Source organism: Ostrea edulis, chromosome 10 (assembly GCF_947568905.1).
Source record: "Ostrea edulis chromosome 10, xbOstEdul1.1, whole genome shotgun sequence".
Classification (NCBI taxonomy): domain Eukaryota; kingdom Metazoa; phylum Mollusca; class Bivalvia; order Ostreida; family Ostreidae; genus Ostrea; species Ostrea edulis.
Genome location: NC_079173.1, coordinates 4,445,196 through 4,465,031, shown reverse-complemented (window position 1 = coordinate 4,465,031; position 19,836 = coordinate 4,445,196). Strand labels below are relative to the sequence as shown.

General features: G+C 35.5%; 1 protein-coding gene across 28 annotated transcripts in view; it reads right to left on the bottom strand.

Moving 5' to 3' along the window:
• Positions 1–1,208: 1,208 nt before the first annotated feature.
• Positions 1,209–19,836, bottom strand: part of LOC125666546 (leucine-rich repeat-containing protein 15-like) — a 68,340-nt gene continuing 49,712 nt past the window's right edge. For 18 of the 28 annotated variants that reach the window (XR_008799221.1, XR_008799223.1, XR_008799226.1 and 15 more), the window contains 5 exons: positions 12,803–12,874; positions 9,554–9,624; positions 5,753–5,928; positions 4,807–4,902; positions 1,209–1,507 (listed from right to left, as the gene is read on the bottom strand). Coding sequence is in view for 5 of the 28 variants with exons in the window: in XM_056151721.1 (XP_056007696.1) it covers positions 9,567–9,624; positions 12,803–12,874 (130 nt within the window). In the remaining 23 variants the exon portion in view is untranslated. Of the gene's footprint in view, positions 1,508–4,806; positions 4,903–4,980; positions 5,929–8,495; positions 8,624–8,842; positions 9,625–11,333; positions 13,506–19,836 lie in introns of those variants that run through there. The other 10 variants (XM_056151724.1, XM_056151725.1, XM_056151726.1 and 7 more) reach the window with 6 other exon arrangements.

The following is a 19,836-nucleotide window of genomic DNA, read 5'->3' as shown; positions in this document are numbered from 1 at the left end:
ATGAAATTGAGAGTATATAATGATAAGTGATATAGACTTATTCTTGTTACATAACCTTATGATCATGTTCGTGAGACTGTTTTAAGTGCTTATATTTGTATATAATTGTATACGGCGGGTGTGACCGGTCAACAGGGGATGCTTACTTCTCCCGGGCACCTGACCCCACCTCTGGTGTGTCCAGGGGTCCGTGTTTGCCCAACTATCTATTTTTGTATTGCTTATAGGAGTTATGAGATTGATCACTGTTCGTTATCTTCACCTTGCATATATCAAGTGGAAGGCCCTGGGGAAGAATAGTGCGTGCACTAATCAGGTCACCTTCTTGAAATAAAGTATTACTATTATCTTCATACAGGATTTTAATTTTCCTCTTATATTTTAAATTCATTCTGATAAGGTATCAAATTCGTTTTCATTGTTAGCCAATCGTCTGACATAATCTTCGACAGAATTTATAAAATAAGGACCTCAAATATATTAGGTCATAAATGCAGAGAACCTAGATCTTACATTTGGTGACAAAACTTCATCTTTATTGATTATGACGACAATTATGCCAGATGATGGGATAAATATGGAAATTAATAACTTGATTAAAAGTATAAGAGGAAATATTAAACTCACACGAGAGACATATCAAACTAAAAGTGCGTACCATGCGTACCATGAAAAGGTGAAGCAGTGATCAATCTCATTACTCCAATAATAAATATAAAATAGAGAGTGGGGATAACATGACCCCTGGACATATAGGTGGAATTTGTTCTGGATCCAGCTGGAAAAGCTTGTAACAGCATCCTTTTAGTTTGTAAGACTAATTATTGTTCACTATTCTACATTGATTTGTTATAAAGCTAATTTGTTAGTTTGCCGTTAACATTTATGTTCAATACAATATGCCAGTATGAAGCCGATGTGGAAGACACTGTGATGTCATTTATTTCGGGTTTACTGCGATATATCGAATCGACATTTGAATGCAAATGAGTATTGTTAAAAGATCATACGTCGACCATATAAATAAATAAAAAATTACTTTATTGCATAAATATGCATTTCAGGTGCTTGTATTGACACAAAAATGTTCACTACTATGATAATCTTTCATTGATGTTGAAATATTTCATTATGATCCAGAGATGTGATGTATTTTTTCTGGTATAGACCAAGATCACTGCATGAATTCATCAATTAATGTATAAACCTTTTTTGGGAAATGGAACTATTTTATTGCAATAAAACATGTCAGATATAGCCTTTGCTAGCGCATACAGGATAGGATTCCCCACGAGATAATAAGTTTACACGGGAAATGAAAAGATATTTGCATATTTAACAATCTACAACTCAAAAAATGTTTGACGTTTTGTCCTTCTTTCATTAATCTTCGTTTTGCGAGCCACAAACTCGATAAAGGTATGGAGTATCTTTCGCTTGATGTCAATGTCCTGTTTCGTTAACTCCAGCATCTCCCTCTGTATAGATAAAGGCTCAGATGGGTCCCCTGTAATATATTCAAAATAAGAATCATATAGATAAAAGATATATTATATCAAATTGAACTTACAATAAATACATTTTCAATAGATCCACGCATTGTTGCAGAATGAATCTAGATTTTCATTTCATATTAAAATAATGTATTAGTTTAGGAAAATCAGCGCCTCAAATTTTGAGCAGAAAAGCAGAGGATGATATGTAGGGACTGGTTCGATACTTCTATATGTATCCAAACATATCATGCAATTATTATTGAACATGATATGCAATCTAAAAATATTAACCCAAAGGTTTGTAAGGAACTATATTTTGTGAGGGAAGGATTGTTTATTCAAACTGTTCCAAATCTTCACTAGTGCACGCGCCCTGCTTTATGAAATTTCAAATCAGCAAGAGTTTACAATTTCAGTCGTATCCAATATGTTGCCAATAATTTTACTTCTAGATGTGTATTTCAAATTTGCAATAACAGGTAGTAGGGAATCGGAACTAAATCAATTACTGTACATTCATTCGGTAAGATGTTATTTCTATTTATGTCTTTTTTATCTATACATTTATTGTTCTTTGGTTTTAGTTACTTGTAAAGCGCTGTGGGGTAAGTGTATTATATAGATAAAGCACTATTCGAAAGGTGAAGATAACGAATTTACAATAATAATGATTCATCAATTTCGTTCTGATGAAAGGTGAAGATAACACACAGTGATCAATCTCATGACTCCCATAAGGAAAACAACATAAATAGCTCGACAAACACGGATCCCTAGATATGCCAGATGTGGGATTAGGAGCATAATAGGGGTAAGCATCCTCGGCCGATCGGTCCCACTCGCCCTGAGCCATATGTCTTAATCAGATAAGCGGAATAATCCGTAGGTATGTTTGTCAATAGCGCAACAACGATTCCTAAAAACGTTATATGATTTAGCAGAAATATCTTATCAAAAATAACATTTTGCCAAAGATAATTCTAAAATTTCATGGTACGAATTTGTCAATTTTGTCATATTGGACAAATTGACAATGCTCTTAATGGGTGATTTTAAACTCTCGAATTATTTATGATCATTTTCCTTATGCTAAGTAAACAAAGGTCATTGTTTATTTCCAATCCCCAAGTATTAAACTTTTTTTTTAAATCGATATAAGACATTAGTATGAAAGGTGAAGATAACGAACATTTATCAATCTCATAACTCCTACAAGCAATACAAAAGAGATAGTTGGGCACACACGTACCCCTGGACACAAGATGTTGGATCAGGTGCCTAGGGGGAGTAAGAATCAACTGTCGACCGGTCACACCCGCCGCGAGCCCTATATCCTAATCAGGTAAACGGAGTTATCCGTAGTCAAAATCAGTGTGTCAAGAACGGCCTAACAATCGGTATGAAACATGTCAGACAGCATTTGACCCAATGATAGGTTGTATTGACCAACTAGACCGTTATAACGACCATAGAATTTTCGAAATGCTAACTTCAATCGAGACTGTTGAAACCCCTGTACCATGTATGTATGTCATAATATTAATTGGTTTGCATTATGTGGTGTACTTATAGCTATTTGATATATAGAGTCTATGCATAAATTTTGTTAGTAAATAATGCCTAAAAATCAAATTTACTGTAGTGCAACTCAGTAAGAAGCACTATAGCCCCAGTGTTTCATTTTAATTCCAGAATGCTCCTTCCATGTAGAAATTCTAAAAAGCAAATTCAAAAAATACTAAAACTACAAAACCGAAGTTTGAGCAGAGCGAACGATGAGCACATGCTGAACGCACGCAGAACAAACACTGAACGTAATTTGGTGAATGGTGAACGCACGGTGAACGCAAAATGGTCTATCTATTCGGAATATTTCGGATTTTCCCCTTGGACTGTACTTATTTTATAATCAGGTAGGGAATGAATATATATGAATACATATGCTTCTTTATTTTTGCGCAAATACTGGATGTATGTTTCTCATGAACTGATCGTAGATTTCATTTATTGTATTGTTTGGTATTGATGATTGATCTGCAATTTTTCTTGAATTTTCGCAGTTGATAATTCCGATGTTTGTACTGTATAAATTAAATTCCTGATATAATAAGAACATCTACTTTCACTTTTACGCGCCCGTTCCTTTTTCTTTTTTACCTTGCTATGAAGATCGGTTCTTTAACCTTGGGGTTCCAAATGAAAATGAACAATGAACGCACCGTGAACACTTTATGAACTGTGAACGAACGGGGAATGATTTGTGAACGCAAATCTGCAAACGAAGAGTGCACGATGAACGCACGACGAGCGCATCGCGAAAGCACGATGAGCGAACGGAAAATGATGAAGTAGAACGTTTCAGGAACTGTGCAATAAAGATCCATCCCTACTCAAAAACCGTCGTCAGAGCGGGACGTTAAACAGCATGGATTTAGCCAACCAAATCATCTGCATTGTGATGGAATTCTACCTTGGATGAATGATGTTAAGTATGCAGATATCAATGAATATATATCGGTGGAGGAATAGAGGGACACATTCTACCAGAGGTGGGGACCAATCTGTACTAAAAATATATTACTTATAATTGGCAACCAAATATGTAAAATAATATGGAAAACTATGGAGTTCTTAAATTGATCACTCTTCGTTATCTCCACCTTTCATGTATAATATTTTATACCAAATAAATATCTGATTATTTCCAGTACTTAGCAGGAGATATTGGTGTCATATTAAACCCAAGGCTTTTAACATATCAAGTGATTGTTCCTTCTCCAGTCACACGGTAAAGTCACAGGTCATGCAAAAGTCGCGGGTCATGTGAAAGTCACAGGTCATGTGAAAGTCGCGGGGATTTTGGAAGAAAAGGTGATAACGAACATTGATCAATTTCAGAACTCCTGTAAGGTATACGAAATAGAAAGTTGGGCAAACATGAACCACTTGATATACCCTGGATCAGGTGCCTAGGAGGAGTAAACATCCCCTGTCGACCAGTAACACCCGCCATGAGTCCCTTATCTTAATAAAGCAAACACGGTAATCCGTAGTCAGAATCAGAACGACCTGACAATTCGTATGAAACAGCCACACAGCATTTAATATCACATTTCCATGCATAGCGTTTAACAAAGGAATAATCACAATAGATGCTGAATATAGTATGAGTTGTCACAGCAGTTGAAGCTCAAAGTACAGTAAAGCAAGCATCCTAACCCCCAGACTATCACATTCTTAGTCTTTGTAGTATTAACAAATGCAGATTTATAAAATTCATGAAAACAAGTATGAATAAATGAATACTGACCAGTGGTGGTGATTTCTGGACGAGTAGTGCTGGCGTCTGTACCGGTCAAGCTGGAGTCGCTACCGGGAATATCAGTGACTGCACTTGTAGTGTAATCTGTAGAGAAAGTACACGATGCATCTTTCATATATTGATGTCATTGGTTTCATGGAATGAGGTGATAAAGATTCTGTGTGCTAGGTCAATAACAGTATTTGTCCATCTTCTGCTACAATATTTAACTGTCCATCCGGGTTTCCTTGCTTGTCGTACGAAGGGACTAAATGGGGCGGTGCTTCGGATGAAGCCGCAAAACCCGAGGTCCATGTTACCGCAATAAAGAGCCTTCCCTGCTCAAAGACCGTAAGTCCTGAGCACAGTCCTAAATTTCGCAGCCGTTCACCGGCAATGGTGACGTTCCCATATGAGTGAAAGATTCTCGAGCGGTACGTTAAACAATATATAATCAATTAACCAATCAGTCAATCCTCTGTTACAATAGGAAACTGTATGTGAGTTAAGTCATAAAACCATTCTTATCATATCTAGTTTTGATAGTTCCTACCAGTCTATGATGTTTTAGATTGATAGATAGCTACCTGAGATGAAGTTTGACACAGGAGATGTGTACTCCGCCTAGGCACCTGATCCCACCTCTGGTATATCTAGAGGTCCGTGTTTGCCCAACTCTTTGTTTTGTATTGCTTATAGGAGTTACGAGATTGATCACTGTTTGTTATTTCACCTTTCATTATATGACCTTACTGTCACCATAGAATGGCACACGTAGTTGTCTCATACACTCATTGTACATGTTTTACACAATGTGTTGGTTTACCTTTATCTTATCAACCGAAACACATTCAACTATAGAGATTAGATCAATATGTACAGTGATAGGTGAAGATAACTCCTAAAATCAATACAAAATAGAGAGTTGGGTAAATCCTAAGAATAAGTGGTTTACCTGAATCACAAACCATTTCCTGAAGTCTTTTGTCCTTCAACAGTGTTTCAGTGAAATTAAGAGGATTTTGACACGATAGTTCTACATTCCTCTTCAAATTCAAATTTCTCGATTCGGCGAACCTGAGAAAGGCGACTAATTGACAATCGCATCGCAGAGGGTTCATGTCTATTGTGCTAAAAAGACAAAAATCATGAATAGAAAAAACAAAATAAGTTGTGATATATTAGTACGGAAAAGCGACTCTTTGGGATAGATCTGTAGGCTTGTTCTATTCCATGTCCATGTCGTACACCACTTTACAGCAACACGAAAATACTGCTAAATATATTATTTACAAAAACATATTAAGAGACATTTTGTTTTCAACCAGTGGCATGTTCCACTTTAAAATTTCAGGGTTTTTTCTGATAAATTTTGAATTTGTTCAATGTAAGTATTAGTTCCTCCACGGACAGCAATATCGACAGTGTGAGGTACATTTATTTAAAAAAAAATATGGGAGGACTGACATATAAAAGAAATCAATTGCATCCCTTAGATGATAAATAAAATTTACAAGGTTGAGCCAAAGTGTCTAAATATATTTAGATATTTCGAACAAAAGAAGCTGGGATATGTGGGATTATTATCTGTCAGCATTTTTGTTAGCTACAGACATTTTTCAGAGTGGAGGGGCGTTCATCCTTCACCATAGAGATTCAATTCATGATTTCATTTTAATCATACATTCTATCCATTTGTTGCTGCTAGCAAAGTACTGGGACATTAATCAGCCAATGGAAATTGATGCTTGTGAGAAAAGTGCTGAAAACATTGCAAAGGGTACGTGCCTGAGTTAAAAATTGGTACACTTCAATTCCTAACTTGTGGTAATGATAACAGTTAAATAATATGCGACGAAAAATCTTCTAATCAATTTGTGATTGTAATGGCTTCCACCACAAAGTCGGTTTACCGCCGTAAAAACACATTCAGCTTGTATTTTCCAGATGTAAGTTCTGTTTTTGTTTACATTTGACCACATTCCAATTTCTTTGATACACAAAATATGATTGGTTCGATATCTTTCTCGATGCTATTCTAGTCAATAAAATTCCATGCAACATCGGTACTAGTAAAACGATACATGGCGACATGTGGAAATAAATCACAACGATGGGAATATTTGATTTTCTAAGAAAGGTAGAGTCGGAAGTTGTTTACAAAATAAGTACAGTCAGCAAACTGTGCAAGTTAAATTATACCAGTAGCTCTGTGGTGAGCTTTCTCTTCGTGACCGAGATGTCGTGAGTTCGAACCTCACTCAAACCTGAGACATAAACATAGCTGTGATTTTTCCTATACCAGAAGCTCGGCATTTAGTCGTGAGGGTCACGGGTCTTTCGGATATGACTTTAAAAACGGAGGACCACGTCGCAGCATGTGTTAGCATGTTAAAGAAGTTTTATTTCTTCGACCGTAAACACCATGCATAGGACTAAATACAGCTAATCCATCATAGAAGCTCTTGAGAGTTTATGTTACCTATTATATTGCACATAATGTCGACTATTAGTGAATATTATTTACTTATACAACGTTGTTTTGTCAAAATAAATGCATTCGGAATTGATGTTTGCATTTATACTGAAAAATGAATAATTCAGAGTCCACATTATTCTTGAAATTAATAAGTTATATTGATTTATCACACAAAATAAAACTGAACGGAAAAAATAAAAAAAAACGAAGTTTCGTGTCCTCAACCGAACCAGACCAAAAATAAATGTCTAAATACTTGGCCTAGCAAACCGGTTTAATATACCAAGTATTTAACATGATCTATAATTTTTTGATTACCGGAACTGATGTTATAAGCACAATTTATTATTAAAAATTGTATCTTAAACTTAAATACATTATTTTACTTCTTAAATAACTTTTTCAAAAGGTTAAGTTATATATGAATACTCAAAGATTTGTTTCAAAATAATGTATCCAAGGACAACCATTTTGTCCCGTTCATTTTTTTATCAACTCCATTCTGCGATAGATTGTCTTTATTTTTCAAACACGTTTTCTAAATTCTTGTAAAGAAACAATTTTATTAATTTTATGAATGGTATTAGCCCCGTAGGGATCCGGGTTAGAATAGGTAGTCCCTTGCTTGCCGTAAGAGTCGACTAAATGGGGAGCTCCTTTGGATGAGACCACAAACACCAAGGCCCCGTGTCACAACAGGTGTGGCACGAAAAGGAGACCTCCCTGCTCAAAGCCCGTAAGTATCAGGCATAGGTCTAATTTTTGGAACCCCTCACAGGCAATGGTGATGTCTTCATAGGAGTGAAACAATTTCAGGAGGTAATTTAAACATACATAAAATAGTATGATTATCTATATATTTTATTTGATAATATATTTGTTTTAACTCAACTAAATTGAAATGAATATGCAAAAAATACACTTTTCATACCTTTATCAGATATTTGATAAAAATGTGACTTTGAATTACCTTGCAGTTACCTTAAATGAAATATGAAAAGGGATAAAAATGGAAATCTATTTAACTATTACAACAATAAGAACTGTTATTGTAGATGTACATATAGAATGTGAGCTTAAATTTAAAGTGGATATGTCACCCATCAGTCACGTGATGAAGCAGAAAATAAAATGAAATAAGTAGAATTTAGGTAGGTGAATGCATATATCAGGAGTTAACCTGACATATAACAATTTAGTTTGTCAATACAATGTTTACCTGCTCAAGATATAGGACTCACAACGGGTGTGGCCGGTCGACAGGGGATGCGTACTCCTCCTAGGTACCTGATCCCACATCTGGTGTGTCCAGGGGTCCGTGTTTGCCGAACTTTGTATTTTGTATTGCTTTTAGGAAATGTGAGTTTGATCACTGTTCGTAATCTTCACCTCTTACATACTAAATATCATTAATGTCAGGGCACCCCCTCCCCCAACAAACAAAATATTCTTTCTTACGGACTCGACGTATTGTACACCAATGTATGTTTAGACCACCATCAACCATTTAACAGTGTTTCCATGAACTCTGTGACTTATTTTTGTTTTCTAGTATTGTGCAAGACACTGGATTTTCATTTTTGGAACGATGTTTATCGTAACAATGTATGTCCTAGATGAGAATTCTCCAGAATGAAAGGTGACTATAACGAACAGCGATCAATTCCATAACTCCCATACGCAATACAAAATAGAGTTTGGCAAACACGGACCCCTGAATATACCAGAGGCCTAGTATAAATTGACTGTAAATATTATAGTTATAAGCACGTCATATGCACTCTGCAGAATTACATTTGGACGTTTACATTTAGAGATTGGAACATGACGGATTATTTCTGAAAGTTGATATTCTCTGTACGTGATTAACATTTGTGACCTAAACAAGATTCTGGACTATTTTGGGAATTAGCAATTCATAGGCACTCTACAGATTCACATTTTGACATTTACATCTTGACATTGGATAAGATTTGACGGACGATTTCTGAGGGTTGATATTCCCTTGCTTTAATTCATCTTGGTGGTAAATCAGGATCGGGTACTGTTTTTGAGAGTTCTTATTCAACCCATTTATATTAAAACCTATAAATAATACGAAATAAAGAGAATGACAAACACTTTATTTCTTCCAGGATACACACTATTTAACATTACAAAATGTATGTATTCTGTATTAAAATGCTATACATGTTTCTAATCATAACGAGAAATACAGATCATATAGATGTAAAAAAAAAAAAAAAAAAAAAAAAAAAGTTAGCAAAAACCACTTACAGTCTTTTTAGGTTCACCAATCCAGCAAATTCTCTTTCTGTAACGTTGTTAGGCTGTTCTTATGAAGGAATCTAAATCAGAAAAATATTGAGATTAGCATCGATTGATCATAATTCTATTTCTTTTTCCCATAGATTTTTCGGGAATTCTGCAAATCCTGTAAAACTCGAAAAAGATTGGCTACTTTTGTATATTGTGTTTCGCGAGAAACCAATGTTTACAAAGACAATCTATTGAGTTAATTGTAATATACGACTGACGATCAAATGAAAGAATTCTCATTCGGTATAATTAAAGTTATCAACCAAGCTGATTCCCGTTATTCTAAATTTGACATCATTTGAATTTTTACATACTAAACACAACAATTTGGAAGCGTTTTAAAAGTGCTAATTTAAAAAAGGCAATTTCTGGGGGGTTTATCATTTATTTATTTTTTCTTGTTTTAGATGAAAGGTGAAGATAACGAACATAGATCAATCTCATAACTCCTAAAAGCAATACGAAATAGAGAGTTGCGCATACACGGACCCCTGGACATACCAGAGGTTGGATCAAGTCCCTAGGAGGAGTAAGCATCCCCTGTCGACCGGTCACACCATCCGTTAGCCCTATATCTTGATCAGGTGAAAGGAGCTCTCCGTAGTCAAAATCAGTGTGCTAAGAAAGGCCTAACAATCGGTATGAAAAACGTTAGAGAGCATTTGACCCAATGCTAGGTTGTATTGGCAAACTAGAGCATTATTATGACCATAGAATTTGCGAAATGCTGACTTTAAACGAGACTGTTGAAACCCCATGCACCATCAACTTGTTTGTCATTAGCCCGCCTAGATTTCAATAAAACTTACCATACACAGACCAAACTCTTGTGTATCGAATCAGTTGAGAGACATAAACACCATATCGGGTGATGAGGGAACATTACTGCATAGATATGGGAAGTTGACAATGGAGAAGCTGAAATCATCCCACTTAGCATAAAGTTAAGTTGCTAGTTTGCCGTTAGTATCTACTTTCAATAAAATATCTAAGTATGAAGCATAGGTTGACGACTTTGTAATATTTTCTTCTTCTTTTTTCGAGTTCATGGGGATATATCCAATCGACATATGAATGAAAGTTATCATTGTTAATAGATAAAACGTCGTCGATATATCTAAATTTCAAATTGAAGGTCACAGAAGGAGATTTTTTTATTCTCGCGTACAAGTTGAATACATTCTGCATCATAGGAATATAATGGCAGGTCAACTAACAAGGGAGCGAATTTTCTGTATATCCCATGAGATACTCTAGGATTCCCTGCGTTTCAATAAACGTGGACCATTTGTTCGATTATTCATTTCGGTTCCCTGTTGTACGATTTCTGCGTAGGACTGATGTTTTTGTGTGGAGTTTCTGATCTTGACCTGGATGAGGGTCGCATTTTAAAACGTAGATCAAAGTGTTTTCTCCGTTCTGTGATCTTGTATTTGTTTTTGTTTGTTTCTTGTTTGTTTATATAATCTTCTGAAGATTTGAAATGAAAGCTCTAAAGCTTTACTAAACGTCTTCGTGTTTCATTTTTTTTTATCTATACATTTACCGATCATTGCGAAAAGTAACTATATATATATATATATATATATATATATATATATATATATATATATATATATATATATATGCATTTAAGTACTATAAATTCCTAAATACGACTGCCGTCGAAGACAATGTTAATAAGTCATTTATTTATTAGGAAAAAATATTAATTTTGTTTTGTTATTTAAAACCATCATTTTTGCTTTTTTAATAAAGTTTCATAAAACATCTTTGTTTCATAATGATGTAGAATGCAATTAAAAAACATTTTCATAGCTGTCGGCGCACAAAATCCATCTTCATCCATTACATGACATTATTTAACTTCAGAATTTCACGGTAGTAATTTCTTTTGTATGGCCTTCCCATCATCAGGTCTAATGTCATTACATTCACAAATTGTTTGTGCCATTTAAACACTAGTGCCCTGCTAACATTCTGAAGATATGATGTGCTTTCCATCTCGTGTGGGGTTCAAATCACGGCCTACATATATTTTATGATTTCTCGTGCGCCGAGAATGCCGCTGACCACGTCATATTGTGCAAATCTCATAACAAGCACGTTTAGAAATGATATAACATCTTTGCCGTTTATGATGTCCTGTGGTTGTAAAACCAGGATATGACATGAAAAACATCACTGATTTCATTGATATAAATTTGAATGCGATACATTTAATATGAAACCATTTGCTTTCAAATTGAGTGGTACAAAGAAAATATCTACTTATTTTTGTACGTGAGCCAACAATGCAGATGAATATCTTTCTATTCAGTATTACCACATTTATCTCTTTTATTACTTATCTTAAAGTTTAGGTTTTTGTTTGAAATAAGTAAAAAATGTCTCATCTAAAAAAGCTTTTGTATCTGATGCGTATTTCGAAAATTATCAACATTGTTTACCAATTTTTGAGACAACCATCGTACATGTAACGAATTTATCATTGCGTAGATTCGCGACAAACATCACTCGCGAAATAAAATTACTCGCTTTTAATCTTATATCTCCAAATCACATGCTAAAACCGTTGATCAAAAGAGCACTTGCGAATTTATTTTCTCGCGATTTGACGTCCATGAGACATTTCGCGATAAGTACTCGCGTAAAATAAGGAATCTACAATATTCACAGTTTCTTTTCATTTCCACAATTATAGCATCAACAACGTAAAGCGTAATTATGAAGAAAAGGAGATAATTAATGAGTTAAGTTAGCCGCTATAATCAGTTTATAGATATGTTAAGCCGTTCTTGGCACACTGATGTTGACTGCGTATAATTCCGTTTACCTGATCAGGATATAGGGCTCACGGCGGGTGTTGCCGGTCAACAGGGGATGCTTACTCCTAGGCACCTGATCCCACCTCTGGTGAGTCCAGGGATCCGTGTTCGCCCAACTATCTATTTTGTATTGCTTATAGGAGTTATGAGATTGATCACTGTTCGTTATTTTCACCTTACATGTTACAGGGAATCATATAGATATAGGACGATATGTTATAAGAGTTTGACATTCAAACCTTCTTGACCACACATTTGCTAAAATTTCTCTTAATAATGAGGTCATTATTCGTTATCTTTCTCTTCCATTGTGGGTATTATTCAGTTGCCATACAAAGTGAATATAAATACCATGTATATATAGACCAGAGATACTTACATGTACTCTAGATCTCTCAAAGCGTCAAATATTCCATCCGGTAATGTTGTTATCTGATTGCCATACAACCATCTGAATAACAAAAAACATCTTAATTCATCAACAATGGTTTGTATAAACACATTGTGGTATACATTCCACTCCACTTATATTGAAGTCGATTATATTGAACTATCTGTTATATTGAAGTTAAAATAAATCCCCAGTAGCAATATCTGTGTAGTTCAGCATTCGTTATCTTGAACTTTGGATATAATGAATAATTCAGGTTGGTCCCCTGAATTTTATTATATCCGGAGTAGTCTGTATATAACAATGATGATATCTAAACTAATTATCATCTTATGAGTTTTAGAATGACAGATAAATTCCATCATAATGAATAATAAATAGAGTCTTGTGTTGAATTGTACACGGAATAAGCTATAACATATACTTCATATAGTAATTCAATATAATAGTCCAGTGAATAGCCCATTGCACCCAGACCAAATTGGAACAGAAATTTTAAACATACCACTATATTCACCTGGGTCCATAAATTCCTCTATAAAAAAATCGCCAAAAAATTTCCATGTAATAACAATGAAAATTAAAATTTAAAATTGTTTGTTTTTTCACCTTTCTAATGTCCCGTGCGATCCTCCGTAGATAAATTGTTTATGATCATCCGAAGATGGTAAATTGGAAATGGTGACTGTGCCTTAGTTTTGGTAAGTATAAAGTCAAATTTGATGTTGTTTTCTGATAACTTCTACAACCCATCCTTTCAAAACCATAGCATTGTCCATTAAAATATTTTAAAATTGATAAACAGGACAAATAATACATAAAAACTAGACTAAGCAGACGAAATTCCCATAATGCACCATTCTCAAACAAAATTCGCTTTGTACAATTTTTTTCATAAGCGTATCTTTAAAGTTTCAAAGAATAATTCATTTAATGAATATTTATTTTGAATTATAATCTCTTTTCAATAAAATATGCACTTAAAATAAAACTAACGATGCTGACGAAAATATTTTTGTATGGAACACCGTTCGTTCAATACAATGCTGTTTTAAAAGTGTATGATGCGATATATTTATACATAGATTTCTTACACTGCAACAATAATGATAAAAATGTAATAGACAAAAAAAGATAATGATAACAGTATTGTTATAGATCAATAATATTTAAACGTCTATTGTCCAGGTTAAATACGGGAATCTATCGGAAGAAATCCATGTTGTACTTCTTAAATCGAAGGTTTGATCGATAAGTAAGTACTTGAAGCCGTATTTTGTCTCTGCTGATGTTCAATTGTCGGGATTATTGGTTAATTAAAGTTTTGTATACATTAACATGCATTTCTTTAATAAAGCCGCATTCATCTTATTGAACTTAAATCTTATGGTTATGAAATAGATATTTAAAAATACCGTTTATTCTGTTTCAACTATATCTAAAATAGTATATAATTTTTCAATTTTAGATAAAACAAATGGAAGGCCAAATCCAAATTTGTGTCTTCTGCCAAGACTCATTGGACGATGAAGAAAACACTGTTTTACTCAGGGAGAAAGGATGTGATGGTATCAAGAAAGGAAGCGAAACACTCAAGAAAGATATTTCAATAAGGCCAGGACAACGTGTTCATAAATCATGCAGGAGAGATTTTTGTCGCCACAAAGAGATACGCCGCACTGAGCAAAACTCTGTATTGGAAGATAAAACAAGACAGCTACGATCACTGACAAATGCCTTTTCCTTTAAAGATCATTGCCTGTTTTGTACTCTACCGGCAAAAGTCGACGGTAAGAAAAGAGGTTCAGACTGTTTCCAAGTACGAACTTTCGACTTTCAGACGGCTGTACGAGCGGTATGTCATGAAAGAAATGATCAGTGGGGCAAAGACGTACTTGACAGAATCGAATTTGGGCGAGATTTTCCAGCTGTGGATGCCGTTTATCATCAAATATGCAGTACAAACTTTAGAACTGGCAGACAAGTCTCTAGACAGATGCAGAGCCTGGATGTGAAATTTCAAAAGTTGGGCAAAGGTAGACCTCCGAATTGTACACAGACGAATGCTTTCATGAAAACAGTGAGTTGGTTAGAAGACAATGATGACGAACAGGTTACTGTGACTGATTTAGTGCTGAAAATGTCAGAAATGTGCAGCCAAGAACCATACAGTACCAAGTATATGAAGAAGAAACTTCTTGAACACTTTGGCTCTGCCATTGTAATTTCCGAAATCAACGGTAAAGCTGATGTTGTTACTTTCAAAACTACAGCATCACAAATACTACACGAGTTTTATACTCAGCCAAAAGAAGCAGATTTAAAAACAAGGAAAATGAGGATCATTGAAACGGCTGCAAAACTGGTTTTAAGCGATATTAAAAGCGTTCCCACGAATAAGCAGATGTATCCTAATCCTCAAACATTGTCATCATTGTCCACAAACCAGGAATTTCTTCCGGAGTCCTTACAAATTTTTATGGATATTTTGTTCAAAGGGAAAAAGTCTGCGGTCAAAACTTCATCCATAGGGCAGGCAATTATGCAAGCTGTGAGACCCAAAGTGCTCCTTTCACCACTTCAGATTGGACTGGGAATCCAGTTACATCACCACTTTGCATCCAAGTATTTGATTGATGTTTTGTACAATCTTGGATTCAGTTCCTCTTACAACGAGGTTTTGAAATTTGAGTCAAGTGCAGCTGTCTCGTTGAAAACATATTTACCTGATGAAATCATCGACAGCAATATTCAGTTTACGGCGGACAACGTTGACCACAATTTGAAGACACTGGATGGTCACGATACATTCCACGGAATGGGAATTATCGCTACAATCACTCCGGGTGTCGATTTCACAGACCCTGTTCCAAGAATAAATGCAACTGCTGAGGAAATCGTGGAATCTGGGAAAATTGAAATCAAATTCTACAAGTCGCCTTATGAAACACCCCAGCTCACCCTGACAAAATTAAGATCTTTCAAGTGCAGAGACCCAACAGAGGAATTAGATACACTTTTAAAGGTATCGTGGCCACTTCAATCACGAAAGCTGATGTATTCAGGCTTCATGCAAACTATTCCACTGAAAGCAGCAATCCTACGACTTGGAGGGTTCCATACACAAATGAGTTTCCTTGGTTGTATCGGCCATGTTATGCAGTCAACTGTCCTGTTTGAAGTTCTTGAAAACATATATGCTTCAACCACAATAGAGCACATGATGACGGGGAAGGCTGTGTCAAGAGCTGTTCGAGGGCATTTTATTGTAGAGTGTGCTCTATATACTATAATGCTTTCAAGGTTGGTTGGTGTTCCTGCTCTGCAAACCCTTGACAGTGATGAAACCTCGTCAACTACAAAAAAGAGCGCTAACCTAAATGTTGGAGATGATGACGAATCAAACATTGACTCGGGTGATCTGACTGCTAAAAGAAGGTTTCGGGAAGCTTTAACACTATATACAGGGATCCTCGAAGACAAAATAGGAATAGATGATGTCCTACATGATGAAAATTTAACAGAAACCAACGACCTGGTAAGAAAAGAGATGGAGCGTTTGTCAAAATACCCCACAGCCAAGTTATGGATCCAATACCTGGACATGATTGACATTATGAGGAGGTTCCTTAAGGCAGAAAGAACTGGAAATTGGCATTTGCATCTTCACTGTGTACAAGAAATGCTTCCATTTTTCGCAGCAACAGGTCATAATCTGTACCTTAAATCTGCATATTGCTATCTTCAGAAAATGGATTTACTAGAAAAAGATCATCCAGATATATATCAGAAGTTTTGCGAGGGAAACCATGTAATACGAAGAAGCAATAGGTATTGGGCAGGAATATCAAGTGACTTGGTCATTGAGCAGACTCTGATGAGGAGCATAAAAACAACAGGAGGGATGACTAGAGGAAAAGGAATGTCGGAACAGCAGAGAGCACAGTGGTTATTGTCAATGCCGGCATGTTCCGGTATAAATTCTGCCATGCAGAGAGTTGAAATTTTGCAGTACGGGACAAGTAATCAACACAAGGAAAGCACGAATTCAAGACAAGAACGGGATAATAGAGATTTGAGGACGGTCGTTCAGTTTCTCAACGAGAGAAATCCACTCTCTGAGAATGTATCTCTTCGTAATATAGAGACTGGCGTCACTGCTACAAATGAAGTAAATGTTCAGCATGCCCTTAGCGTTGGACAGAGCATCGTCAATTCTATGGAGGGTCAGAATGCATTTTCAATATCATTTAAAAGAAGTCTCCAAGTTAAGACTCTTAATGAAAAGCTTAAAGTTAAAACACAGGGTGACAGTCTCAATGTTAGTTATCAGCCTCTCTTTCAAAGACTTATTACAGCCGCAAGAAATATAACAGAAGACGTTTCGAGGATTTTCGAGTATGAACTGAGCAATTTTCCCTCTTCCATGTTTGAATCATCAGGTGTCATGCGAGAACCCCAGAAATCCAACCTTGCTGAAGCCTTATGGGCACTCGGAGACTGTTCCTCAGAATATATGACTACGACAACAGACGTGCAGTATGTTCTTGATGGAGGATCTTTGCTTCACCGCATCCCATGGCCCAGAGGAGCGACCTTTGGGACAATCGTCAACATGTATGTTGAGTATGTCAGGAAAAGGTATGGTGATGCCATTGTTGTATTTGATGGGTATGGAAATGGACCCTCGACAAAGGATCATACTCATCAAAGACGGACAAAGGGGATTTATGGGACAAAAGTTTACTTTCACGAGGAAACCCCCTTCAAGTCAAAGAAAGATCTCTTCATGGGAAACATTGAGAACAAGCAGAATTCATTACACTACTTGCAAAGCACCTATCTATTCAAGGCTGTAAAGCTATTCATGCCCAGGATGACGTAGATGTTTTAATCGCACAGACAGCAGTGGAGAGTTCAAAGACTACCAATACAGTCATAGTTGGGGAAGACACAGATCTTTTGGTATTGCTATGTTATGACATGGATGTCACGTATGAAAAGTTAATCTTCCAGTCTGAAATGAGGGCGTCGTCAAGGAAAGTCAGAACATGGGATTTAAAGAAAGCCAACCCTGTTATGGGCCAGAACTTGTGCAAAATCTTGCCGTTTGTTCATGCTATATCAGGATGTGATACCACCTCCCGTTTGTTTGGTGTAGGGAAAGGACAGATCTTAAAGAAAGCAGTGAACGACACTTATTTCCAGGATATTGCTTACAAGTTTCTGAATGCCAATTCAAAAGAGGAAGTCAGCAGAATAGAAGAAGAGACACTAGTTTATCTCTATAACAGAGTGCCACATGAGGGTCTTAATCTGCTTCGCTTCAGAAAATTTACAGCAAAAGTAATGACAAGCTCGAAATTTGTTGAGGTATACTGTTTGCCTCCGACCTCCAATGCCGCGAAGTTTCATATCTTGCGAGTATTTCTACAATTAAAACAATGGATCGGCGAAGCAGATGGTATGGAAGCGAAAGATTGGGGGTGGTCAGTTGAAAACAACTTGTGCTTCCCAATCAGATCGAGCTGACCACCCGCACCTGATGAACTTCTAAAGACAATATACTGCAAATGCAAGAGAAACTGTGAAACTAATCGTTGTAATTGTAGAAAACACGGATTGGAGTGTTCTGTGGCCTGCACGGAGTGTAGAGGAAATACGTGTTGTAATATGTCTACAACAACTCTTGATGACCAGCTGGATTCCGATCTTGAAGACTATGAGTAGCTGAATAAACTATAGTGTATTTTTACTCTATTACTGATAACATGTTATTATATTCTTTATGTATTTTTCACAATCTCTTCAAAACTCCAAATTGCTTATTTAATAATTTCTGAGAATTGGAATTTCGTATATTTTTATGAAAAGAAATATTATGTCTTTATTTTATCTTAATGAAATGCTTTAAAAATTAATTGGAAAATCATAAAATATTCTAGATTGCATTAACAATTAAATGATTTAAATTAGTGACTTTTTCCAGTTTTCAGCGATTTTTCATCGAAATTCTGTATTTTTTCCCCAAAAATCTTACAAAGTTCATGTTGGATTTTTGTCAATATTTCATATGATGATCATGACACTTTGAGCTACATAAAAATAGCCTAAGAAACTTTCTGGTGCAGTTTGTAAATGAATTAGTGACTTTTTCCAGTTTTCAGCGATTTTTAATCGAAATTCCGTATTTTCTCCCCAAAAATCTTATAAAGTTCATGTTGGATTTTTGGCGATTTTTCATATGATGATCAGATCACTTTGAACTTCATTAAAAACCCAAGAAACTTTCTGTTGCAATTTGTTCTAGGTCATGTTATTTAAATCATAGATTGACTAGACTATAAGTATTCCAAACAAGTTGTAGATCTTCGTCGATTCAATGCTGATCAAAATTGTCATTCTGAAATATTTAGACATTCCTAAGCAATCACAAAGATTTTTGATATTGCATTATTGTGAATGTCAACATGATTAATTCCTGTAACACTGAATTATTATCATTGGATGACATACATCAGAATGAAACATTTTAACTAATCGTTCATTATCTACATCGTCATTTTGATTACCTACCTTCTTGAAGTTTTCAGTCGTTTAGTTTGAATGCATTTTAATAGTGCGAGCCTATATTTACATTTGCGGATCTCGAATAATTTAGCATATGAAACGGGTTTAACTTCATGAATTTCTTTGGTGATAAGGTCTTTCAACAGTCTGCTGGAATTCCCATGGACACGAATTGTGCTCCTTTGTTAGCTGACCTTTTTATTTTCTTATGATGCAGAATTTATTTAAAACTAGTAAAGAACAGCAAAAATCCCTGCTGTGGCATTCAACTCGACATTTAGAAATGTCGACCACGTTTTATCTATCAACAATAGATATTTTCATCCATGTGGCGATTTGATATAACCCTGTGAACTCGAAAACTCCCTCTTTTCCGCAATGTCTATGCGTAAATAAAAAATAATGACAGCGTCCGAAATGCAGAATTTTGTATTGAAGCCAAACCATCCGTT